Here is a 27,372-nt window from a genome sequence, read left to right as displayed (position 1 = left end):
TTTAATTTTTAAACTCCCCCATCTTTTCCTGCATATTGTTGTTCGAGCAGATTATTATAAAACCCAATAGTTTTCAATGCCATCGTGATGCAAACTTCTTTGTCTCCAGCAGCTACTTGCCTCTCTCACGCGTCACCCTAACCCTTGGAGGTCTGTCTCCTTTTGCTTGAGCTCCCAGTGCCAATCTGCTGCCTTGTCAGGAGCTTGCAGACACATCATTGACAGGCAAAACTGAAGTTCAGACAGGAATGGCTATGCAAATATGTCAGGTGTGTGCTTCCTGCTGCACGTCACTCCAGCCCCCTGGAGCACTCCTAAAATGAATTCTCACTGATATTAAACCCTAATAAGTAATTAGTGATGGCACTTTTCCCCCTGTGGATACAATTAAACACTGTCTAAAATCTGGAGCAGAGGAATCATGTTCGGATTAGAGAGGTAGAAATTTGTCTTGGGTCATTGACCATAAGCGTATGTGCAAATGTCAGCTGCTAGTTGTACTCACCTCCAAATATCTATTCCTGTTCATTTGAGAGAAACCAAAAGTGCAGAGGTGGGTACAGCCAGTGGCCAATACTCCCTCTGAAAAGGAAATAAATAATTATTAACAAGGGTGTGAACATTGTTGGGGGTGAGGTGTGGAGACAAGCAAGGGCATGGACCCCAATCTCTAATAATTATTAAGCACTCTAAGGATGCTTGTGAACACGGACAAAACATTTATTTAATATGCTGCACCAAAATTGGTCAAATTTAAATTCCTCTGCATGTCTCTGATTATTGAATTATCTGGGTCTCCAAAATATGATATACATGTAGCAGGTTTAAATATATTAAATGTTGTTACAGTAACTTGACTCTCTGACTTTCTCAGCCTCATTCAAGTACGAAATTACACTTGAACAGCTACTGCATACATACTTATAACCCATGATGAAATCAGAAAATTACCACTTTGACTTTTGCTATTAATCCAAAAGTGCTTTCGCTGCATGTTTGTAGATGGTACTCTAATGGTGTAAATTTTTTAGAACTTTCTTCAAACTATGTTTTGGTATGTTGATTGAAGGACAACAGTTGAGACACTATATCATTGCAACCCAATCCATTATATACATAATATAACAATCTGTTATAATAGCAGAAGAAATAAAAGATTGAGTGGGCCATTTTGGCCCCTTGTGGCTGCTCAAACATTGAATAAGATTATGGCTGATCTTTTACCTCAGCACCACTTTACCAAACCAACTCCATATCCCTTGATACCCTCAATAACTAAAAATATATTAATGCTGTCTTATATATAATGAGTGACTGGGCCTCCACAGACCCCTTAGGTAATGAATTCAAAGACTCACTTCCTTCAGAGTGAAGGTATTTCTTCTCATCATTCAATTTCTAGAAGACTCCTTTGTAAACAATTTAAAAGCTTGTATCCCGAGGGAATTTGCTATCAAATCTTGTCAAATGTGATAATCTCCGTCTTCTGATTAACGTTACAAGATCTTGACTAAAATTAATCTGGGAAATTTCAGCGAGTTCCCATTTGACACAATGTAGTCCCAGATTGTCTGCAATTCGACACTAATTGAACAATCACATTTAGAAGTGCCTTGAAGGCAGTTTGTATGGAAAATAGAAATATGACAGTAAGACATTCATGCCTGGATTCTCCATCTGTTCCTGAATGCCCACCCAAGTGAAGTTCCTGTTATTGCAATATCTTTCTTACATCATTCATCCGGATAGGTTAGGAGGCCAGAATACTGCCCTTCATTGTCAGTGAGGGATGTGTCTCTAGTTATGATGCAACCCTTGCACCTTACTGTTTACCTGCACTGCCTTTCTATGTAACTGTAACACTGTATTCTGCATTCTGTTATTGCATTTCCCTTTGTGCTACCTCATTGTGCTTATGTTCTGAAATGATTTGTATGGATGGCATGCAAAGTAAAGTTTTTCACTGCACCTTGGTATATGTGACAATAATAAACCAATTACCAGTTATCTTTTGATAGTTAATGAATAACCATATATTTCATGGAGCCAGATACCACACTGTGGCTGAGATGACAACGGCCTCAGACATGATGGCAGCAATAAGGACGTCCAAGGTTTTCCAAGAATCTCATTCATGTAAAAGCATCCTTTTCTGAGCACTCATCCTTCATCTCCACTCATGCGAAACCTTCTCGACTTGCTTTTTCTGCCTCAAGGCTCAATGGTGGTCTTCCAGGACATTCGAAAGGAGATTGCACTCACACAGCAGACAGAGTACAAACCACTCATGTGACTGCATAAAGTCTTCTCTCTTTCCAAAACAATAGCTAGCCTGCAAGTAATGCCAGATGGATAACAATATGGAGGAACTATCACCATGTTAACTCTGAACCAAAAACAAGAGGAAGCTCTCCAAAATGAGGAGTTGCCAGCGAAATAACCACCATCAATCCCAGACCTGCCGTTGCTGTCCCTCCCTTCCCAATTCCAGCACAAATACTAATTCACAGGTGCCCACAAATATTTACTTAGAGAGTTAGAAAGATTGTCACTACTGAAGATCTGAGCACTAGTGAGCCAAAAAAGGGCTCCAGAACACAAGAAGGTCTCTGGAATACCATTTGGTTTTTTATTGTCACCTGTACTGAGGTACAATGAAAAACTTGTCTCACATACAGTTCATACAGATCAATTCACTACAAGGTAAAACAATACAGAATGCATAATAAAGTGTAACAGCTACAGAGAAAGTGCAGTGCAGGTAGATAACAAGGTGCAAGGCCATAACGAGGTAGACTATGAAGTCAAAAGTCCATCATATTGTACTTGGGAACTGTTTAATAGTCTTATAACAGCAGGATAGAAGCTGTTCTTGAGCCTGGTGGTATGTGCTTTGAGGCTTTTGTATCTTCTGCCCAATAAGCGAGCGGAGAAGATAGTATGTCCAGGGTGGGTGGGGTCTTTGATTATGCTGGCTGCTTTACTGAGGCAGCAAGAAGTATAGACAGATTCCATGGAGGGGAGGCTGATTTCCGTGATGTGCTGAGCTGTGTCCATAACTTGCTGCAGTTCCCTGTGGTCCCAGGTAGAGCAGTTGCCAAGCCGTGATGCATCCAGATAGGATGCTTTCGATTGTGCATCGATAAAAAAATGGTGAGCATCAAAGGGGACATGCCAAATGAGCATGGTTATAGTGCATGGATTTCCTCTGGAGATGGTAAGAGAGCTTTCCATGAACTTTGATTGAGACAAGCAAGAGGGGCCAATAAAGGGCCAATATTTCAAGACATTCATGACTATCTGAGCCCACAGAACATCCTAGCCATGATAACAAGCCAACCAAATGGCCTATTTCCCTGCTGTAAATCTGTGTAAAAATTTCAGCAGGCCAATGTTATAGGATTTTACAGGAACTGATTTGAATTTTATCACTGTTATCAGTTTTATGATGACAGTGAATGATACCTCATCTGAACCTGTGTCCTGCTGCAGCGGGCTGCAAAGGACCAGGCACCTCTATCACTGTCTGCCCTGTGATTGCCTGTTAACTGTCTGATTATTTATAAAATAATCCCTCTATGCCTAAAATCTGAAATACAAGGGGCTGCATTATGGATGTTCCAGGAATTGCTTCATGATTGCTGGTAAATTGTAGTGTAGACATCAGCTTCTTCACAGCTATGCAGATTTACTTAATATTCTCTTCCAAATGTTCAGGTTTTGCAGTGTATTAATATGCAGATATAGGTAACTTAGGTGGTCTCATCTGTTCAGTCTTCAACCTTCTTTATATTCCTCATGTTTTCTCACAACAAGGAAAGAAGGCATTCAACCCATCAAGTATTTGTCAGGTCTCAGAACAATTCCGTCAATCCCATCCCCTGTAACCTATCTCTCTCTCATTCCCATCAACTCCCTTCTGATTCTTCTGCCACCCACCACAACAGATGTAATTTACAGTGGGCAAATAACCTACCAACCCGCACGTCCTTAGGATGTGGAAGGGAAATGGAGCACCTGTGGGAACCCACATGCTCACAGGGAGAATGTGCAAACTCCATGCAGACAGCAATGGAGGTCAGGATCAAAGCTGGGCTACTGGGGCTGTGAATCAGCAGCTCTTCAAAATGGTATATGTTATATCCACATGAGAGAGTAGATGTGGCCCCAAGTTAACCTTAGATCAAAAAGGTGGCACTACTTTCAGCGCAGTACTTCCTCAGCAATGCTGGCCTCAGTCTAGATTTATTAGTTCCTAGATTTTTGGAGTTGGACTTGAATGCTCAAGCAATGACTCAACTTGAGGCATAGCTGAAACCATAATGGGGTCCCCTGGCACTCCAATAGAGGCACGAGTCACTCTGTCCATTTAAGCCGAAAAGGCTTCAACTTTATCTCCCACCATCATGCTCTCCTCACCAAAGTTAGTAAGTTTTGCTGTTCTCAGTCTCATCATTTAAAAGAATGAAATAGACACAAAACAATAATATCTTAAAAGGAGTTAAATCAAATAAGAATAAAAGACTTGTTTTCTCTTTGGAGGTATGTCTCAAGTCACCCTGCAGCCAGTGAACAACTCTTGAAGTCACTCTGCTGCTGTGGGGGAGAGCTGAGATTTAAGGATTCAGATATATAAATCCATAAAAGTGAAAGACAAGTTGATAAAACTGTAAAAGAAAGCAGATTTTATAAATTCAGGGATTTAGATGCATCATTAATGTAGTTAACAGCTGCTCTGTCTTGTTATTACTTCTGCTGCTTCATTGGTTAGCCCACCTTGGGAATTATAATGTGCAATTTGCACCTGATACAGAAACTAGCAAAGGTTACTGAACAGATGTTAATTCTTTGAGAAACTTCGAGAAACCACAGTTAATCGCTGAATAGCCAAGACAGCTATTCTAAGTTTGCTTCCTGGAATGCATTGATGTAAAACACACAACTTCAGAATAGTTTTTTCATCCTCCTCAGTCCACAGATTCTTTATCTCCAGGGTATATCTTCAATGAACTTACTTTGGTCTTCTTCATTGCAGATTCACTAGGAGGCATCTTCTGCAAACTTCAAGTTAATGCTTTCATACTAATGAGGTATAATCCTCCCAAGTTGGATTTCAAGTGTACAGACTCACCCACTGGCCATATGTAATGGGGATTTGGATGAATGGACTCCATGATTTTCCATCCATTCTTTTTAATGGAGAGCAGAACCTGGGTCCTCACACCCAAATTCAAATGTATTTACTCTCGACAAGTGGACTCCATGCTAGAAGCACACTTGGTGAAGATTACCCTTATACCCTTATGATATTATCATGATTTCTTAAAATAGTTATTCTTCACCTGACATCACTGGCACTGAAAAAGAAAAGGAATAAAACATCAAAAAATGTGCAGTGAAATTTGCTGAAACAACGTATTGCTGGAGGTGTTTTATGGAGCTTTATTTTTTTCATAGAGGCAGGAGGCTTCCTTGAAGAGGTAGGTCAATCAATCAGCTGAATATACCTTGTATGACCATGCTGGCAATCCATCTTTCTCGTCACTTATGAAAATTCCGTCACTCTTCTTCTGGTATTGTTCCCATATTAACGGCCTCCCTATAATTCGTCTTTTCATTTAAAAATGTAATAGAATCTGCAACAGGCTAATGATATTGAAGATCTTATGTGAGTTGTAGTATGAAGCACGAATGATTGGCAAAAGTTACAGGCAGTGACCAAAGGATGCTCTTGAAACAATTAGGTGTCATTTGGTTCTCTGTCCCTCTAGAAAGACATTTGCTTTGGAGTCTGTGCGGTGTAGCTTCACTAGATTGATTCCAGGAACAAGAACATGGCCCTGTGAATAGAGGTTGAATATGATTGGCTTACATGAGGCACGTGTTTAGTGTAGCATTGTAGTGTTGAGAAAAAAAAGATCAGTTATGTTCGTATTGGATAGCAGAGTAGGCATTAGGAGGCAAATGACCTACTCCTGCTTCTGTTTCTTATATGGAGTTTACAAGAACTCTGAAGATGTAATCTGCATCAGTTTAATAAGTACTGGTATGCAATAGAAAATTAGATTGGGATTTATTGTTTATATTTGTAGTTTTATATATGAAGGCAAATTAACAATCTTTGAATCATCCTGCATTATTATGCAGTGACTAGTACCGTAACAAGGTTCTCTATCAGTAAACTGGTAATATGAATGCAATCTAAATTATCATAAAAATGATTTAGATTTCATCACAATGTGTCAACATTAGCTAGGCTTTGATTTATTAATATGCAATAAAGCAACATTTGAGATTCAAGGTTACAGAGCTCCAAAATTCCACTAAGTAGAAATATAATCACTTATGATGTGCACAGAGAAATTCAACTGTTCATGATTCTGCTCACCACCTTTGAAGAGAAAGTGACCAGTGGAAGAGCTGGGCTTCTCAGAAAATTCCATCCAATAAGCTTTAGTATAACAAATGCTCATTGACAGATGTTATTAATCCCATTGTGGACCCAGGAAAGGAAGAGTGTATCCATCACAGTGAATGACAGGACCCTGAGGAGTGTTGAAGAACAGAGTGACTGAGGTTTAGGCCTGGATTGTTCAAGCACGAAGCGAATGTGAGCTACTGAACATGAGACCACCCTCGCAACACCCTAGTTGCGAGAACTAGTTATATAGTTCTCCAAAAGAGGTAACACGGGTAGACAGGGTGGTGAAGAAGACATATGCATGCTTGAGTTCATCAGCTGGAGCAATGAGTACAGGAATTGGGACATCATGTTACAACTGTACATGATAGCAGTGAGATTGCACTTGCAGTATTGTGCGCAGTTCTGGTTGCCATACCTTATGAAGGATGTGATTAAGCTACAGATGGTGCAGAAAAGATTCACAAGGGGGTTGCAGGGACTGGATGGCTTGAGTTATCAGCAGAGTTTGGATAGCCTGGGACTGTTTCCTCTGGAGCGAAGGAAGCTGAGGGTGACCCAATGGAAGTTTATAAAATCATGAGGGGCATAGGTAAAGTAGATGATCACATCTTTTTCCCCAGGGTAGGGGAGTCTAAAACTGGAGGGCTTAAGGTGGCAGGGGAAAGATTTAAAGGGAACCTGAGGGGCAAGTTTTTCCACACAGAGGGTTATGGGTATATGGAACGAGCTGCCAGAGGAGGTGATATAGGGAGTCCAATTGCAACATTTAAGATATTTGGACAGGTTCGTGGATAGGAAGGGCTTAGAGGGATATCACCCAAACACAGGCAAATAGAACTAGCACAAGTGGGCATCTTAGTCAGCATGGATGAAGGCCTTTTTCCATGCTGTATAATTCTATGATTTTATAAGAGGTAAATCATTCCAGTGTGGGCATCTGCATTTCAGCAGACTTGGAATCTGTTCCAATGCACTTCCGTGCCTCCAAAACAATTTTACGTTGAGTGCAGTTCCACAGACCACTGGGAAATTTCCTCAGATATTAGAAATGTATCTTGTGAACATAAAATTGTACAATTTCCCTCCTTGATTAATGGGCTGGCTACATCACTGCCTTGTCTGGTTTTGTCTCTGGGGTCCATCTGTGACAAATCACTGCCCATGGGTCATTTTCTTTAACCAACCTTAACTGATCTTGTACATAGTTTATTTTTCTTGCTGGTTGTTGTACAACACAGATTTGCTATGATTCCAAAATATAAATTATTTAATTCCTTATTGGAGTACACTTTACATCCTCTGCTTCCAAAGATTTAAAAGCAACCAAACCTGACCTAAACCTTCTGGATTTGCATTTTTAAGCCTTCTTTCAACTTTCAAAATCCTTCCTGATCCTTTTAGCTGCCTTTGAAAACCATCAGATTCAGGTGCATAATATCTTCTCTTAAACTCTGTGTATACAAACAAAAGCTGAAATCCAAATAATGTGACCAATTATAGTGAAAACATTATCTGTGTGGATTAGATTCAAAAATGTTGCATAGCTAAGCTGTCATGTATAGTCATATTCTGTCAGCTTTCAATTAGTAACATAGAAACATCACTTCCAATTCTTTGAGTTCCTTTTCTTTGTGTTACTGGAATAATGAAATAATGAAAATATTTCCACAGAGACTTTTAACAGAATAGCAGGGCGTGTATATTCCCCCTTATTTTCTTTACATCCAACAGTACTTTAACCCAATCTCATAGAAATTAGTGATGAACAATATTGATAAATGTGCTTATTTGAATTTTGAAAAATTTTAGTATGTTCTCCACTTGCCTAAAATGCAGCAAAGGATGGCTGTGATCAATCCATGGAAATAGTAATGCTATCTTTATATGTGAAAATATCTCAAATCTTCCTGATTCAGCTTTCTGTGGGGCTAATAAGTTGACAGGAGCAGATCAATGGCACGTATATGCCTCATTCAATTGTTATGTTGGGAAGGAAGAGGGGGTGAATACTGAGCAGCCAATCCAATGCCACAAGTCCAAACATAAAGTAATAATAACCTTTCTCCTCAAATCCATCAATGTTCTTCAGTCACCAATGTGAACAATACCATCAAAATTGTTTAAGTCCAAACTCTAAACCAGTGGCTGATGAGAGCAAGCAGGATGGGCTGAGTGGACTCCTTCTGTGCTGCAAGAATTCTATGATTCATACTGAACATGACATGAAAACTCCTGAGCAAAATGTGACTTAATCAGATCTCGACATGGACTTTTTATTTCCAACTGTGACATAAGGTTTATTTTCCCCTCATGAACTGATTAATTGAATTGAACATTTTACAAAGAGGCAAATCACAATGTTTTGGATGCATTATCAAAAAATTAAATTCAATAATATATGAATAATGCTCATTAAGTTTCACATCTCATACAAAACTGGGAAAAGTTACCTTTGTGATGCAAAGTTAAGGCAGACACAGAGGAATGCATGTCATATAATCACAGTGAAACAGCATATGTGAGATTCAGCATTTAGACTCGGGAGTGTCAAGACTGTTCTGTCAATTCTTTTCCTTCTCTTCAGGTTTTTGCTCGTATACCCAGGAAGTCATGCACAGCTACACACATTCTTACCTCTTGCTGTAAATCTTTTATCAGCTTGCTCTTCCTTTCCACCTCAGCCTTTAAGAAGTTGATCTGTAACAGCAGCAGACCTGCAATATTAAATTACAGAGCTCCAACCACTACAACAGTGCGCAAAACAAACAGTTATTTTATTACTGTAAAGAGCAATATTTCTTACGTTTTAGTGCCATATTCAGAAAATAAACAGCCACATTTTGTCTGTGACAGCTTACCCCAGCCTGCTGTTTCTCTGCTTTCAATGCAGCCTCATTGATCTGTTTCTGAAGGGCTTCCTGCAGAGATTTCATTTCGTCTCTGATTGAAAAGAAAGAATTGATGCCTCAAAATACTGTCTGCACTCTGAAGAATCTTGGAGATACAATTGCTTCTTGCATATTGAAACACCAGATTTTTCTGCCTTAACGATTTAAAGCTACAGTTTGAAACAAGTTGTTCAAGGTTTGACTATATCATAAATCTTGCTGCATGCTCCATACACTATTAGAGTTTTGGTGGGAGTTTTTGGAGCTCTGACTGTTTCACAAAATTGGCAGTGCAAGGATATACAAGAAAAGATGACGACAGGTTGAGGTAGATATTCTCTAATTCAAGGTGTGATCTAACTGATAAAAAGATCAAAGAGAGGTTAATAAACAGAGATAATGAATGTGTTCTAGAATGTAGGGAATCAAGAAGATTAAAGACATAGGTAGAGAGACACAAGAGAAACTCTTGAAAGTAAGGCCAAGGGATGGTCTGGTAAACAAACAAACCTGGAGATGCTTTGAGTCTAAAACAAAAGCAGAAATGCTGGAAGAACTCAGCACTTTGGATAATTGGGAAGGGTTATTGGTAAGACATGTTGACCCAAAACATTAAATTGTTTCTCTTTCCCCAGATGTTGCTTGATTGGATGAGTTCTTCCAGCATTTCAGTTTTTGGTTTTGGTCGGGGGATGGTCTATTTAGTTACAATAAAAATGAAGACAGTGAACAAAAGTTCTCAAACTACATAGAAAGCAATATGATGATGGGTGAATGGCTATGGCAAGAGAGTTGAGAAAAGGGATTAATTTTGGATTGCTTGATGAAAGAGCTAGCACTAATATGATAGCCTGAAAGGTTTAATTTGTGCTATAAATCTCTCTAATCCTAAGAAGAAAGCAGAAAGTGCATAAAAAATGAGTGCAGTGTGTTTGATGTAAGAAATATTAAGGGAGGTCTTCCTGGCTCCCTGCCCAGCAATACCGAACTGCCTGGGTGTACTGAATATTGAATAATTGGGCATATTCCTTCACAGGCATGCACTTAAATCTCTCTGATTCTTCCAATATTGGTGAACAAGTGCACTTGGACAAAAATTTGGGAAAATGTCCCCACCATTTTTCATTGGTTTCTGGATGATATCTCGTGTGCTCAATGGAGATTCTTAATGTCTAATGAAGTCCTTTGAAGACTTATATACATCAGACATGAGGAGTCAAATGAAATGTGTGTTTTTTTCAAAGACACTTGACAATCTGCAAAGCATTGTTCCAACTTTTGAGCAATTAGTCACATGACACAATCCTTAAAGGGGTGACATCCCTAATCTAGCAATCATTGTTCATAAGCAATATTACATATTCTGCATGTTAAAGCATTTAAATTTGGGCTTCAGTGCCAAAAACTAGAATTACCAATTATGGCCTCTCTTCAGGCTTGGTATCAAAGGCCAGGGACTTATTTTGTTTCAAATGCCCAATCAAAGTACCGTGGGGCAGCACGGTAGCATAGCGGTTAATGCAATGCTGTTACAGCGCCAGCGATTGGGATTTGATTCCCGTCGCCGTCTGTAAGGAGTTTGTATGTTCTCCCGTGTCTGTGTGGGTTTCCGTGAGGTGCTCCGGTTTCCTCCCACATTCCAAAGACGTACGAGTAGGTTAATTTGGGGTTTAAAATGAGCGGAGCGGACTCGTTGGGCCGGAAGGGCCTGTTACCACGCTGTAAATAAAATTTAAATTTTAAAAAAAATGTCTCATTGGAGTCCAGCCGATTCTCTGCAAAGTTTTTTTCTAAAATAAACATGAGGTTCAAAATCGTACTTAAATACCCTGATATCAATTAGTAATCTACCTGACTTTGTCATTAGATTCCCTCAGCTTGTGAACATGTACAGGAACATGTTGTGTTTGTATAAGGCAGGCAACTATTTCTACACACAGCCATTTAAAGAATCTGAAGCTGCTACTGAGTTCTTGGGGAACAAGTTTTCTTTTGTTACTGAAGGTGATTTAATGGAAATGTTAGTTGTTCTGCATACAGAGAAGGTTTGCCATGCCATTTCTGCTACCCTGCTGCCTATTTGGAATTCAGCTATCCTTCTGGTAATCTAACTTTATTTGGCCTTAGAGAAAATGAAGGAGGAAGAATGCACTGATACCAACAAGTCTTAATACATCAGAAGAAGACTTTTAAACTTCCTTACTGAATATTTAGGGAAAACAAATATCCTTTGAATTGTCAGAAGAACTGTGATTGTTTGGCAATAGACCTATGTTGCCTGCAGTGAATTAACTTTCAGCCAGACTCAAGGACAAACAATGCTGAAGTAAAGGGCACTGCAGACCTGAACATACTAATCCCAGGTAACTTCTGGGCTGCCATGGGAAATCACCTACATTAGACTATTGTTTATTGACTACAGCTCTGCCTTCAACACAATAATCCCAAGCAAGCTTGTCACCAAACTCCAAAACCTAGGACTCAACATCTCCCTCTGTAACTGGATCCTTGACTTTCTAACAAACAGACCACAATCATTGAGGATAGGCAGCAATACCTCCGGCACGATTATTCTCAACACTGGTGCCCCACAAGGCTGCATCCTCAGCCCTCTACTCCCTATACATTCATGACTGTGTGGCCAGATTCTGCTCTAACTCCATCTACAAGTTTGCAGATGATACCACCGTTGTATCTCAAACAGCGATGAGTCGGAGTACAGGAAGGAGATAGAGAGCTTAGTGGAATGGTGTCATGACAACAACCTTGCCCTCAATGTCAACAAAACAAAAGAGCTGGTCATTGACTTCAGGAAAGGGGGCAGTGTACATGCACCTGTCTACACCAATGGTGCTGAGGTCAAGAGTGTTGAGAGCTTCAAGTTCCTGGGAGTGAACATCACCAAAAACCTGTCCTGGTCAAATCACATAGATGCCACAGCCAAGAAAACTCACCAGCGCCTCTACTTCCTCAGGAGGCTAAAGAAATTCAGTTTGTCCCCTTTGACTCTCACCAACTTTTACCAAAGCACCATAGAAAGCATCCTATCTAGATGTATCACGGCTTGGTACGGCAACTGCTCTGCCCAGGACCATGAGAAACTGCAGAAAATTGTGGACACACAATTTTCACGGACGTCAGCCTCCCCTCCTTGGACTCTGTCTTTACCTCTCAGTATAATCAAAGCAGCCAGTATAATCAAAGACCCCACCCACCCAGGTTATTCTCTCTTCTCTCCTCTTCCGTCGGGTAGAAGATACAGGAGCCTGAGGGCACGTACCACCAGATTTAAGGACAGCTTCTACCCCACTGTGATAAGACTATTGAATGGTTCCCTTATACAATGAGATGGACTATGACCTCACGATCTACCTTGTTGTGACCTTGCACCTTATTGCACTGCACTTTCTCTGTAGCTGTGACACTTTACTCTGTACTATTATTGCTTTTACCTGTACTACCTCAATGCACTCTGTACTAACTCAATGTAACTGCACTGTGTAATGAATTGACCTGTACGATCAGTATGCAAGACAAGTTTTTCACTGTACCTTAGTACAAGTGACAATAATAAATCAATACCAATACCAGTAACATCGCCCTATCTGCAATCCATGCAAATATAAAGCAGATGACTGACTTGCTTGTCTGAACATACAATTTCATCACTTTCTGCATATATATCTAGAGTTGAGGGGAACTGGCTATGTTAGACCTATGGTAAGATAAGATATCTTTATCAGCCACATGTAGATCAAAGCATACAATGAAATTCATCTTTGTGTAGAGTATTCTGGGTGCAGCCCTCAAGTGTCGCCAACATAGCATGCCCACAACTTCCTAATCCATACGTCTTTGGAATGTGGGAGGAAACCGGAGCACCCGGAGGAAACCCACGCAGCCACATGGGGAGAATGTACAAACTCCTTACAGACAGGGGCCAGAATTGAACCCGGATCGCTGGTGCTGTAATAGCATCATGCTAACCACTACACTACCATGCCTGCCCTTGGAAAATAATAATAGGACTGGGCCGACAGGGATATGTGAAAGAGACATCATGTTTGGCAAACCAATTAGAATTTTTTGAGATTGTAACTAGCACAATAGATACCGCCAAACTAACTAATGTGGTGTATTTGACTTTCAGAAGGCCTTCACTGTATGAGAGGTTAATAAACAAAACTAAAACACTTGGGAATGGAGGATATGAACTGGGCATTGGTTAATGGATAGAAAGCAGGGCTAGGAAGAAATGTGTAATTTTCTGGTTTGGAGGCTGTAACTTGTGGGTGCTTCAGAGGCTGACACTCACATCTCAGCTGATCACAATCATTGATTTGGTTGAGGGGACCAAGTATAATATTTCCAAGTTTGCTGATGACACAACACTGAACACTAGAGTGGGTAATGAGGAGGATTCAGAGAGGCTTCAGGGAGATAAAGACAGGCTCAGTGGATAGGTAGGACATGGCAGATGGAATACATTGTGGAAAAATGTGAAGTAATTCACGCTGGTAGACTAAATAGAAAATCAGTGTATTTATTTTGGTGAGAACTTGAAAAGTGGGATCTGGGTATCCTTGTACATGAATGACAAAAATTTATTAGAAAGACAAGTGGTATGTTGACCATTATTTCAAGAAAGTTTGAGTTCAAGGTTAAATCTGTCTTCTGCTATTATATATGATCTTGCATCTGGAATTTTGTATACAAATATGATCTCCCTACAGGAAGGATATACTTGCAATTAAGGGAATTTAGAGAAGGTTCTGTGGATTGATTCCTGGAATGATGGGTTTGTGCTGAGAGGAGAAATCAAGCAGTTTGGGCCTGTACTCTCCAGGGTTAGAAGAATAAGAATGATTTCATAGAAATATACAACTTTTTTATGAGTTTAGACTGTGTAGATGCAGCATTTTCCTTCTCTGGCATCACCAGAGCCTGGGAGGGGCAGCCTACAAATTCACAACTGCACAAAGTGTTGGTGACTTGTTATGATCAATTTTCAGCTTTAAATCTGTTGCATAGTACATAAAATCTTAAGCTAAGTGATTGATTTTCAGGCCTTCTCAAATCTTTTTCTCTCCTCAGAGATACTACCTGATCTGCTGAATGTTACCAGCAGATTTCCAGTATGAGCTCTACCTAGCTTTTAGTTTACCTGCATAATTCTGCCTGGATGGTGACACGCTCTGGAAATAGAAGTCCCTGTGGCTCATGAAGGCTGTGTTAGTTTGGTGAAGAGTAACATAGGTGTTACCTTTAGTATTTTGGTCTTTGGGAAATTCTACATTTGGAACAAAACTGAAGACCTTCTCCTGGTCTATAAGAACATAAGAAAAATTAGTAGGCCATTCAGCCCTTTGTGCTTTCTGCACCATTCAGTAAGACCTTGGCTGATCTTTTACTTATGAAAAAGTGTCATGACAGTTACTGGACAATGAACCCTAGTTCACTGACATTGTCTTGGAGATGGATAATCAGATGGTTTACCCCCTTCTCCCTCCAAGATAACAGAAGGCCTTACATAAACAATGGTCAGAAATCTGGATGCCTGTTGTAGCTGAACTAATCTCATCAATACTCATAAAAACAGCTGGGGTTGTTTTCTCTGGAGCGGCGAAGGCTGAGGAGAGATTTGATAGAAGTTTATAAAATTATGTGAGGCATAGATAGAGTTGACAGACAGTATCTTTTTCCCAGGATTAAAATGCTTAGTACGAGAGGACATTTGTTTAAGGTGAGAGAAGATGTGCGAGGCAAGTTTTTTTTACACAGAGAGTGGTGGGGGCCTGGAATGCGCTGCCAGGGGTGGTAGGAGAGGCAGATAGCATAGAAGCATTTAAGAGACTCTTAGATGAGCACATGAATATGCAGAGAAGGGAGAGATATGGTCAATGTGCAGAGAAGAGGGATTAGATTAATTAGGAGTCATTGCTTTAATTAGTTCGGCACAACATGATGGGCCAAAGGGCCTGTCTGTCCTGTACTGTTCTATGCAATACTTCCTATAAATGTTGCCTCCTGAAAGGTATGTTTACTTCCTCCTGCTAGACCTCCTTTCATGTATACAGCCCAAGCTGATTCTTTGAATGCAGGAGCTGCAATGTTAAATGAACGTTGTATGATGACTGACATCAACACTAGATCTTTTATACCCTTTGGCATTTGTACATTAGGCACACAACCCACAAATTCAATATACATGGTGCACTACCAAGTTGTAAAGGGTGATTAATTTTAATCCACAATTCAAGCCTGTATCACCTGCACTACGGGGTTGATTTTTTAATACCAGTAATTCTCCATTGCCATTCTAATGGAAGGTTATCAATCTGAAATTTTGTCTCTATTTCCATCTCCATAGATATTGCCTGACATATCAAGTATTTCCTGCATTTTCTGTTTTTATTTTAAGTTGTCCCTGTCCTTTAAAGTAACCTTCACCATGCAAGGAGAACCTTACCTTCCAACTCACAAGTTTCTGTATGTAACAGATTCTTTTGTCACTTCTAACATTTCTAACATGATGCTATAAAAACATCTTCTCCACCTCCTTCAGCATTCTGAACATCACAATAAACTCAGAAACGCTTCACTTGCAAGTGGAGGAGTTGCAATATCTGCACTTTTACCTCCCACCGTCACGGATCTTGAGTTTTCTATCCAAGTGATTTAGAGATTTACGTGGCTCTCCTACAATTTGGTACTCAGTATTCACAGGTCAAAGTGCAATCTTTTCCATATCTGATAAATGGAGATTTAGTGATCATGTTGTGAAACGCCTCCACTCAATCCGAAACACTGACTCAGACTTGTCCACTCCTTCATTTCTACTTCTTATTCCTTTCTAACATTTTTATGGAATCTTTCCTTTGCTGACAAGGTCAATGCTTATCGCACATCCTTAAATGTTCTTGAAATATGGTAATAAGCCACCTCCCCAAACTGCTGCACTCTTCCTAGTGAGGGTACTCTTAATGGTGCTGTGGGTAGAGTGTTGCAGGATTTAGACCCAGTGACTAAGAAATGGCAATATACTTCCAAGTCAGAATGGTGTGCAACTTGGAGGGGAATCTGCTGGTGGTGGTGTTCCCATGTGCCGCTACCCTTGACCTTCTTGGTGGCAGAAGTTACAGCTTTGGTTGCATTGTTGGAATAGTCTGAACAAAAAAATGCAGTGAGTTTCCTGGATAGTACACAGTGCAGCCACCAGGTGCCAGTGGTGGAAGGTAGTTGATGGTATGCCAGTCAAGAGGGTTGCTTTGTCCTACATGGTATCGATCTTCTTGAGAGTTGTTGAAGCTGGACTCATCTAGACAAGTGGAGAGTATTCCATCATGCTTCTGTCCTGAAGAAGGGTCCTGACCTGAAACATCGACTACCTGCTTTTCTCCACGGATGCTGCCTGGCCTGCTGAAATCTTCCAGCATCATTGTGTTTTTCATCTAGATTCCAGCATCTGCAGTCCTTTGTTTCTCTGCTTCTGACTTGGTGGAAAAGGCCTCAGGGTATCGGAAGGTGTCACTGGCCAAAGAGTGCTGAGCCTCTGACCTGCTCTTGTGGCCATGGTATCTCACATCTCATCTTTCCTTACAATGCAGAAGGAGGCAATTCAGCCCATCAAGTCTATGCCAGCTGTCAGCACACCCTTCAGTCCCATTCTCTTGATAATCTCCTACAACTTAATCTCTCTCATATACCCATTCTCTCTCCAATTCTACTACCACCCATCCACATTACAGACAATATAAAGCAGCCAATTAACCTACCGGTATCTCTCTGGGAAACCAGAGCACACTGGGGAAACCCATGTGGTCACAGGGAGAATCTGCAAACTCTGCACAGACAACACCCAAAGTCACAATTGAACCAGACCAACAGTGCTGTGCAGTAACAGCACTAATTGCTATGCCACTGTTCCAACCTCAGTTGAATTTCTACTCATTGGTAACTCCCCAGGATGTTGATGGTGAAGGACTTTGTCATAGTAATGCCATTGAATGACAAGGGTGGTTAGATTCTTTCCGGTTGGAGATGATCAATGGTTGATAGTTTTGTGGCATGAATGTTACTTGGTATTTATCAGCCCATGCCAGAATGTTTCCTGGGCCTTGCTGCATGCAGGCATGGGCTGCTTCATCTGCTAATGAATTGTGGATGGAATGGAACATTGTGCAATCATCATCAAACATCCCCACTTCTGATCTTATGACAGATGGAAGGTCATTGAAGAGGTAACAAGTTGCTAAGGCTTAGGACACTGCACAGAGTAGCTCCAATGGTGAGGTCACAGGCCTGACGTGATTGACATTTAACAATTGCAAGCGTTTTCCTTTGTGCAAGATATGTCTCCAACTACCACAGATTTTTTCCCCCTTTTATTCCCACTGTTTAGCAGAGCTCCCAATACCTTTTTTTAATGCCAAGGACAGTCACTCTCACCTCATTTCTGGAATTCAGGTCTTTGCTGCATGTTTGCACTGAGGCTATGATCATGCCTGGAGCAAAGAGGTCTAATGAAACTCAAGAATCCTTCCAGTTGATACTTTACAAACTTCCAGAAGTTAACAAGACTGCACATTGTAACATTGTTATTCCAAGACAAAGTGGGGAAGATTGTAATTCCATTGTTAATCATTCTTGGTGACTGGGTTGAACTGAAGTCAGATTGAACTGAAGCACATTTTTCATGAGTGTATCATTTTTCTGGTGAAATTGCCCTGCATTTATTGACAACTTGTTGTCATTCTCTTTTTTTAAGTTCTGCTTCCTCTGCTTTTTAAATGGACTATTTTCCGTAAAATTGACATTATTTGCTGTACAATTGAATCTTGCTGTGAGCCCAGTAATCGACACCGCCCTCCTGCTCACAATTGGCTGACATTGCATTGGCACTTCTGTCATTTCAGGCATTGGTACTGCCATTCCCAATCACACAAGATCTACATTTTATTTATTTATATAATCCTATTAATATCATCACTCTTGCCATTTAACCACTCCTGCATTTCTGCCTGTCACAGACTCTTGATTTTGTTCTTTTATCTTCTACCACATTGAGTCATATCCCCTTTTCTGCAATCTATCTCCCCCCTCTCTCTATATCTTTTTTCCATTTCTAATTTAATATCATCAATCAAAAAGTTTAATTCAACTTCTCTCTCCTCTGTTGCTGTCTGTGTGTTGAGTATTTCTGTTTGCATTTAGGAATAATTCATGTAACCCTTTCAATGTATGGATCACATGCTTCGGGCTGAGGATACTGCATTCAGAGATTATCATTCCACTTTACTCTAGAGTGAAATTAATGTTTGACTCTAGATTTATATCATGCACTGACATGGCCCTTGACTGCCTTGGTTCAAGCAAGTCATTTATAAAAATAAGCTATCTTTAGGCTTTTCATTGAAGGATCCTTCAGCTTCCTGTTTTCTGATACTCTGCTACACTTTCTTAAGAATCAAATGTTTACTTTCATTGCTCAAACAGTCATGCTCATGCAATTGCAACTCTATTGCCACTCTAGTCAATATTTCAATCTTTCTCTAATTTCCCCATTTAACTCATGGGTATTTGGATTTTGCTTAGATGACTAATGGTCAGCTCTATTCTTTCCTCAGATCAGTACTAGTATAACAGTTTTTATAAATGTGTAGTCTACATGGGATTATTAGTTAGTGAGGAATTGAGTGCTCCACTATGGTTAGCATTCTTTGGAATGTTATCCAAATCCATGCTCTCTTCTCCATTCAACTACACCAATATATCATAAGTGCTGAGATTATTGGAATATTTAACAATGATTTTTGTGAGGACGGATTTCCATTCAAAACTATTTTTATATGCAGAAAACTTTTTTACTGACAAAGTTAAAATAACAGAATGGAAAACCATGGGGCTCTTTCCAGTATGAGTGTTTGGTTTACAAATATTAGGTTCATGTGATTTAGATTTATGTGGTTATCTATTGATATAGAATCTATAAATCAAAATCTAAGATCAAACCCCATCTTTTAATGACTTTTTCCTTTGTCATCAGAAGTAAGGCTCAAATGGTATTGTTTGTTTCCTTCAGTGAAAAAGGTATGGATTTTACAGAATAATTGCAGACATTATAAACTAATTAAATTCAGAGCACAGCCATCAGTCCCAACAAAATCAGACAAATTTGTCTTTATGCCGCCTATTATTTTGTCATTGACATTTTTCATTGCTCTATGTGATTGAGAGTCTATGGCCAAAATATCAATGACGACTCTAAGTAGCATTAAGAAAAAATTGTTTGGTTTTGTTGAGGTAGTTAAGATCTGAATTTTATTAGGTTATAATGTGTGCTATCACTCTATAAAATATTCACATCAATTACAGAAGAAGTAAAGAAAATAAGGAAATCAAACCAATGGGATCCAATACTTTTTTTTTAATATTCTATTTACTGTACTGATGCGCTCTGCTGTAGATTGAAAGAGAGGGTAGGAGAGAAAATATCATCAATTAGGATTCAATGTGAGACTATGGTATCATTATGCAAAGCCTGTATCAGAATTCTTCTCCTGAGAACCAAGTTCACCAGCGTTTGATTTAGTCTGACACAGTCAGATGCTCAGTAACCAGAAATGTTACAATAGGAGTAGCTATTTAAATCTGGGAACACAGGCATCATGATAATTAAGAATAATATTATCAATATATTCTACACACTTACTACAAGCTACTTTCACGCACAGTAATGAAAGGTAAAACACTCACTTCTGCTTCTGGCTTATCTCCAGAAGTTTTTGCACATCATTTTTGGCAGCAGCTTCATCAGTTTTCAAGGACTGTTGGGGAGTTTGCAAAGGAATAAATGGTATAGTAAGAAATGATTTACATACAAAAATATCATGCAACACCCTTTCAACAATTCAAGAAAACTAATAAACTGTAAAGAGAACAACAAATGCAATTTTCTTCAATGATTCCAAATAGGCGAGCAGTTTTTCTCTCAGTTTGAATGGTCCCATTTTAATACTGCAAAGATACAATTGGACAAAATATACCAGATACCGGCAACATGTATGGGGATTACTTATAATGCAAAATGCAAACTTGCAAAATACTCACAAAGAATTTGACAATCAGGGTTAATTTTACCATTGATAGGTATTGCATTATATGAATGTGTTCCTACTGGAATAAACATTTGAATACAAAAACATTTCAGTCCTTTCATCATGTGACTCAGTTTCATTTATGTTAACAAAGTGTCTTCTGATTTGAATCCTTTTACTTTGGACAAAACATTAGTCTATATGAAATGCTTTGATTGAACTTGATTCCATGCTTGAATTTTAGCTTGAACATTGAAGGTCTACGCTCCATAGATCCTGATCCCCCACCCCACTGTTCCTGGGGATATATATGTGTTACCCCTGAAAGTCAGCCGAGCACAAATCTGCTAGCAGCATAAGCAAATTACATCAGTAAGCTGAATCTTAGCATAAGAAAAATCAACATAATTATGCCATCATAGTCACGGGGAGAACGTACAAACTCCTTATAGACAGCAGCCGGAATTGAACCTGGGTCACTGGCACTGTAATAGCATTACGCTAACTGCTACACTACCACGTATTGACTTCAATTTGAAGTTTATTTTTGATTGATTTAATAATTTAAAACTCATGAACTTAAATGCCAATCGACGAGCCAAAAAAATTCATAAACATTATTCGAATCAGAATTCATTCAAATTTAACTCTGAGACTGAACCAAAAAGTCCAAGTTGTTTAATTATTCCAGTGGTAAACAACTTCTTGTGAGAGGATCGGAGTAAACATTCAAATCATTCTTGAGAGCTACTCAAGGTGAACCTTGCTGCAGCATCCTCAAAGGTGGCCTTTTGTTTGTATCCTGGTTCCTCAGGGAGTCCAGTGGCAGAACACCAACTTCCTGTGTCTGCCCTGCTTCCATGCTGGAAATCTGGGCACTAAACCTGTGTCAGGTTTGACCTGGCATCACTTCAACAATCTCATTCATTTGAATAGAAAGGAATGGCTGCTAAAGATAGAAGGAAGTTTGAGTAATTTGCATTTATTTTGGAATCAATTGAATTAATTTTACATTTACTTAATTACTCCTTAATTATATGTAAATCAATTTAATTATTTTACATGTTCTTGACTGTTTTAACTTTTTAATAATATTTTACAATTGTTAAGATTATAAATAATTAAAAATATTTTAATGGCAGAAATCATTGGATATTTTTTCAGTGACATTCACAAACATTACAAGCCTTTTGACAACTGATATAAATGGGTGTGTGGATTAACAGCTATCAAAGGATTGCTATTTACCATGGGAAGTCCTTATCAATCAGGAACCAGTTTCGGGAAATTGTTCCAGATAGTGAAGTAATGAATACCAGCAGTTTACCACTCAATGAAGGGTCAGATAGCGATGTCCCATGGGCTCATGAGTTGCACATTATGCACCATAAATTATTCCTTTGTAAAAGTTATAATATATATCTCCCTTGTACTTAATATATACCTTAGCAGCACAAATGGCACTTAATACAAAGAACAAGACAGGGAATGAAAGGTTTGATATTAAATTATTCATCATTTCTGCTGTTCTATTTTATGTTTCTTTACTGTTGGATCCTATTACAATGGGTGTTCAAGCGTACTGTCTGACATCAAACCGCTTTAATACTTCAAACTGAATTACAACATTCTTTCTTTAAATGCCAGTGCTAATGAAAGAGAATGTTCAAATCTGTTTTTCTTTCACATTTTACATGTGTTGAAAAATAAGGTATAAAGATTCTGGTTAATAATTAATTGAGTTTGTTGAAGCCAAAGGCCTTTTGACTGTTACTCATGTATATTGTTGATATTACTTAACAAAAGCTGGTACATCTAAGGTTGTAATTTCAGTCATTTCATACAAAGCTAAAACTTGCAAGGTAATGCCTCATTTTGGTTCCAAAATGTAAATCCATGTTTTGCTGGAGTCTAAGTTAAACTTTCCCACCGAGTTATTGGAAGTGAGAGTTAATGATAATGCAGTTAAATTAACCAGCCTTCTGGGGCCTTGAGAAATGTCAGGACGGTCAATGTATCTCCCTAGCCAAAGACATTAAAAGATTAAAAGATTAAAAATTAACAGAGGAATGACTGAGGAAGAGAGATTTTGGTTGGATGAATTTAATGTGAAATCAGCTACAGAGAGGGGAAACAGGAATAGAAAAAGGTTGAATTAAAGGAGGATAAAAAGAGAAAAGGAAAAAAATATACACAAATTTAGAAAAAAAATGTACATCTCCTAATGCAATTTAAACATGAAGGGGTGAGTCTCTATAATCGCAAATGTTCACCTTTTGGGCAATGGTTGGTCATTAATAATTATCACATTGTTGAACTGTGATTTGCACTGCTGGTCAATTGCTGCTGCAGTTTCATGAAGACCACAGGGAAGTTAACGACAAAATGAGCAGCATTCAGTGGCATTTCACAATTTGTGGGCTATTTCTTTCCTTACTTGCAGTTGCTGGCCCATTTCAGTATTGGTAAAGAGAGCACCATTTAGGCACCAACTTTCTTAAGTAAAGGGAATTTCTCTTGCTCCACCCATTCCCCTCCCTAACTTCTTGGCTACATAGACTAACTTGTTTGTCTCTTTCCCACTTCTGATGAAGGATCCTGGACTTGAAACATTGACTGTTTATTTTTGCATAGATGCTGCCAGACCTGCTGAATGGTTCCAGTATTTTCTGTTTCTGGTTTAAAATGGTTTTGCTTGATACAATTGTTAAACTACCTGAGAAGGATGTGCTTCTAGAAATTTCTTAATCTTATTCATTTTGGATTTAGTTTGTTCATGTTATTGCAGCAGCAATTTAATTTGCATTCAATAAGACATTTCATTCTTTATTTCTGTTTTCCTCAATTATAAGGAAGGAAACACCACCAATGCACCTAGAAATGTCTTTTAAGATTCAAGCCACAATACATCATACTAAATAATACTGCTTGCCTTGTGTCATTTCTTGTGAAACACTTAATGTCACAAAAGTTGTACAGTAGTACAAGACACAACACTTTCGCCTCTGGAACTGCGATACAGATTCTGTCCGAACCAATCTATCTTTGTTCGGTATTAAGGTTCTCAGTTGAAGAGAGCTGGAACAGTTTTTTTTGATTTCCAGGTAGTCTAACAAATTATTTATGCAGTAAGGAGCTAATCAGCCAACATTATTCAACAAGGGCTTGGAAAGTTGCTCTCCTGGGAGGGAATGTTCTTCTAAGTGTATGGTTAATGGATGTCATACAGGAATGACAAATGATGCTGTAAAATATATTCAGTCTATAATGTTACCACAGAGTATTATGGCCCAAAACAGAACAAAAATGGAAAATACCTAGACAAAAAATTGTTTGATAGTCAAGTAGGTCACATTTGGCAGCAACAACCATTTAAAAGAACAATGCATATTTAGATATCTTTAGGAAGAGGCTCATTATTTCTCTGCAAATGTGCTTGTCACATCAATCACAAGGTATACTTTACCTGCTTGAGTTCAGTCACCATTTTCTATAAATGGACTGAATATTTCTGATGTGGAAGCATTGTAAGGATTATCTTTCTCATTATTCCCTTGCCCAGAGTATTCATAATATTAATTATACTCAGTTCATTATTCAAGGGTATTTATGTGGTGTGAAGGGCTGCCAATAGCTGCAGCTAATGCTTCATTCCCATTATCTTATAAGTGTTGTAACCCTGGGTGGTATTGTCTAACCAGGAGATTTACCTTCATTCCTTGCGAGTCTGTTGCTGATTTTGAGAGCTGCTGAAGGAGGCTGCTTTTTTCCATTGAAATCTGTTTTAGCTTGCTTTCCAGATCTTCATAACCCCGCCTTAAGAACAGGAAAGATTGAAAAACTAATAATAAGCTTATTGGGACTTAATGACGATCACAACTGTAGATTTTGACACAATGAAAAAGATTGTACTCATAACTTTATTCCACAAATTTAGTTCTTTTAACTCATGATGATTTTACTGTAAATCCTTAAATACAAATGCTGATGAATAATATTATTACAATGCTTTGTTCTCAGCCTGTGCACACTATAATCATATTATCAATTTCACCAGTCATTACGTAATGAATGCAAAGTCTAGGTTGATGCTCCTTACCATTTGAGGAAATGCTGCTTAGTCAAATGTGTCATCTTTGGAAATAAAAACAAAAAATGCCGGAAATGCTCAGCCAGTCAGGCAGTGTTGGTGGAGAGTGAATCTGAGGTTCAAGTTGATGAACTCAGAATCAGAATCAGATTTATTATCGCTGACACATATGTCGTGAAATTTATTGTTTTGTGGCAGCAGTACAGTGCAAGACATAAAAATTACTATAAGTAATAAGAACTTTCATCAGAATGGAGAACAGATATAGCTAGAAAAAGTTATAAGTTGAAGTGAAAGATTTAAAAGATTCTATGTCACAATCTTGATGAAGAGCTGAAAGGTTTAGTCTCGTTGTTTGCTCATTATTTATCCCTCAAAATTTGCAAATAATGTGGGCAAGTCTCAGAGTATATGCCTGCTTTGGTGTTAGTTAAAGGGGCCCCAACCTTAGTTTCCATGGGGAGTCAGGGGCAACCAGTCTTGTATCCAGTAACTATGGTTATTGGGTTAATTTTCCACACCAACCTCCATTTGCTGTAAATGCCCCCACAGCCCCTGCTCTTAAGTCCAACTCACCCTCCCTAACACCATCTAATCACGAACCTGGACCCTGCCTTGTCACTGGGATATTGTATATCTGACATCCCTAGCCTGTGATGGCCTTTTTCATGATGCTTCATTCCTCATCCCCTGTGCCCCATGTCCCCATATTGCTCCATCTTCCAAAGCTGTTCTATCCCCAGATGGTGCTTTATTTCCTGATGGCCCATGACCCATAACCCAATAAATACTCTCTTCATCCATTACACCCCCACCCTGCCCCCACTCCTGTGCTTTACTTCCCTTCCGGGTTCCATAATACCCACTTGGCTTCCTTTGCAGAGCAATGAGACTGGATTTATCTGCATCTATTCTGCATCCATATATGTTAGCGTTATGACTAGGATTATGCCTAAGGAGGAATTCTGGAGATACATAATGGAGTGTTAAAGACCAGAACTTCCTGTGAATCTATCCCAGTTCTCATCAGTTTCCCTGGCCCTGGACTCATTGTTGAAGTAATGTTAAGAAGTAACTTTGCTGGTGCAGGACAAAAGAAAATCCAACATTTAAAATGAATCTCCACTACGGGTGAGAAAAATATCTAATATGTGTGTGGGAATAGTTAAACTTTGCTGTTAATTGCAGCACCAAGTATTCTGTTGTTCTGGTTGGATTTTGTTCTTCTACTGTGCTCAGCCAACGTACAACAAAACCCAGTGAGGGGATAAATGTTCCAACATGTATAAAGCTCCAGATAGCCAAAAACATTTATTACTGAATTATGGTCATTAAAAAAGTGCACAATTACACTCAGCTGTCATGAAACTGTGAGGAGACCCTATTGCTTTTCTAACTGTCTTTACTGGGGCCTTTCTTCTTGAAGTACATCTGTCACAACTACCCATGTTTCTTTTGCCAAAGTCCTGATCTCTATTGTTGGCATTGGCTTAAGCTGGCAGCAAAACCTTCCACTGTGCCACCAGTTGTCTCTGGGCTGCACTGGTGAACTCTGCATGGTTAAACTTGGCACAGGCACAATCATTTGACTGAAATGAATTGGAAGAAATGGACTGGCCAGAAAATGAGAGTAAATTATTTGATTTAATTCAGGTAGTCCAGATTTATTTAATCATTTGTGAGACTGAGAGAACATTTTTATTTCTTAAAAAGATTCAGAGTAATGTTTTAACGTATTTGTTTTTAGTAGTTTTCAGCTATGTTTGTAAACATCATATATATTTGCAAACATTCATTTAGTATGATGGCTTTGACAGCTGGTGAGCTGAGGGCAGGGCTTCGGCACCTGTCAAAGCTGTTGTGTAAATGCAGCTAACCACTTGTACTGGGAGAGAGCCCATGCTGAGCAAAGTCGAGGAGTTGCCTCCCAATGGAAGACCATGCTGGAAAATCTGTGTGGTCCAAGGGCCGGTGAGAACAACCCCAGGATCAGCAAAACATTGGAGACAAAGAAAGAGAACATTCACAGTAGCAATGATAAGCTTTCAACATGATTCTGAGTGGCAGCAATGGTGTACATAAGAGAATAAGGAAATAAGAGCAGGAGTAGGCAATTTGGACCCTCGGGGCTGCTCGACCATTCAATATGACCATGGCTGATTTGCCACAGGCCTCATCTCTTCTATGCTAGTTTCCATAGCTCTCACTTTCCCAATCTTTCCAAAACTGACCTACTTCTTCTTTGGATACCTTCAGTGATCTCATCTCCATAACCCCCTGTGGTAGAGAATTCCAGAGATTCACCTGGAATCTCTAGAATTCTCTACAAGATGTTCCTGTGCATCAGAGTTTAAAATGACCTAATCTTGTAACTGTGTCCCCTTATTCAAGATTCTCTCACATTTTGACATCTACCATGTCCTGCCCCCTCAGTGTCTTTGAAGTTTCAATCAGATCATCCCTCATTCTTCTAAATTCTAAAAAAAATCAATGTAAATTCTTTACCCACTGGTGATAGGACAAGCCCCTCATACCAGGAACTGGCATGGTGGACCTGTTTTTGCATTGCCTCCAGTGCCAGTATATCCTTTCTTAAGTAAGCAGACCAAACCTGTGCACAGTATTCCAGACATCTGTAACAGTTCTTCCGGATTTCTAAACTCCAGCCCACTTGCAATAAAGGCCAATCTGCCATTTGCTTTCTTAACCACATACTGCTAACTTATTGTGAATCATGAACAAAGTCACCAAAATCCCTCTGTACTTTTCCCATTTGCCACCATTCTCCATTTAGATAATAGTCTGCCTTTAGATTCCTTCTAATGAGGTGCATGACCTCACATTTTCCTACATTAAACTCTATGCTCACAACTA

General features: G+C 39.1%; 1 protein-coding gene across 4 annotated transcripts in view; it reads right to left on the bottom strand.

Annotated features, from left to right (window-relative positions):
• The window catches only part of luzp2 (leucine zipper protein 2), a 242,263-nt gene that overhangs the window by 87,665 nt on the left and 127,226 nt on the right, over positions 1-27,372 (bottom strand). For all 4 annotated transcript variants that reach the window (XR_007957404.1, XM_052028976.1, XM_052028975.1 and 1 more), the window contains 4 exons: positions 24,119-24,224; positions 20,068-20,138; positions 9,283-9,364; positions 9,059-9,121 (listed from right to left, as the gene is read on the bottom strand). Coding sequence is in view for 3 of the 4 variants with exons in the window: in XM_052028976.1 (XP_051884936.1) it covers positions 9,059-9,121; positions 9,283-9,364; positions 20,068-20,138; positions 24,119-24,224 (322 nt within the window). In the remaining variant the exon portion in view is untranslated. The remainder of the gene's footprint in view (positions 1-9,058; positions 9,122-9,282; positions 9,365-20,067; positions 20,139-24,118; positions 24,225-27,372) is intronic.

The sequence above is a fragment of the Pristis pectinata genome, chromosome 14, assembly GCF_009764475.1.
Source record: "Pristis pectinata isolate sPriPec2 chromosome 14, sPriPec2.1.pri, whole genome shotgun sequence".
NCBI lineage: Eukaryota > Metazoa > Chordata > Chondrichthyes > Rhinopristiformes > Pristidae > Pristis > Pristis pectinata.
Note: the sequence above shows the minus strand (reverse complement) of the source record. Positions and strands in the feature narration are given on the sequence as shown.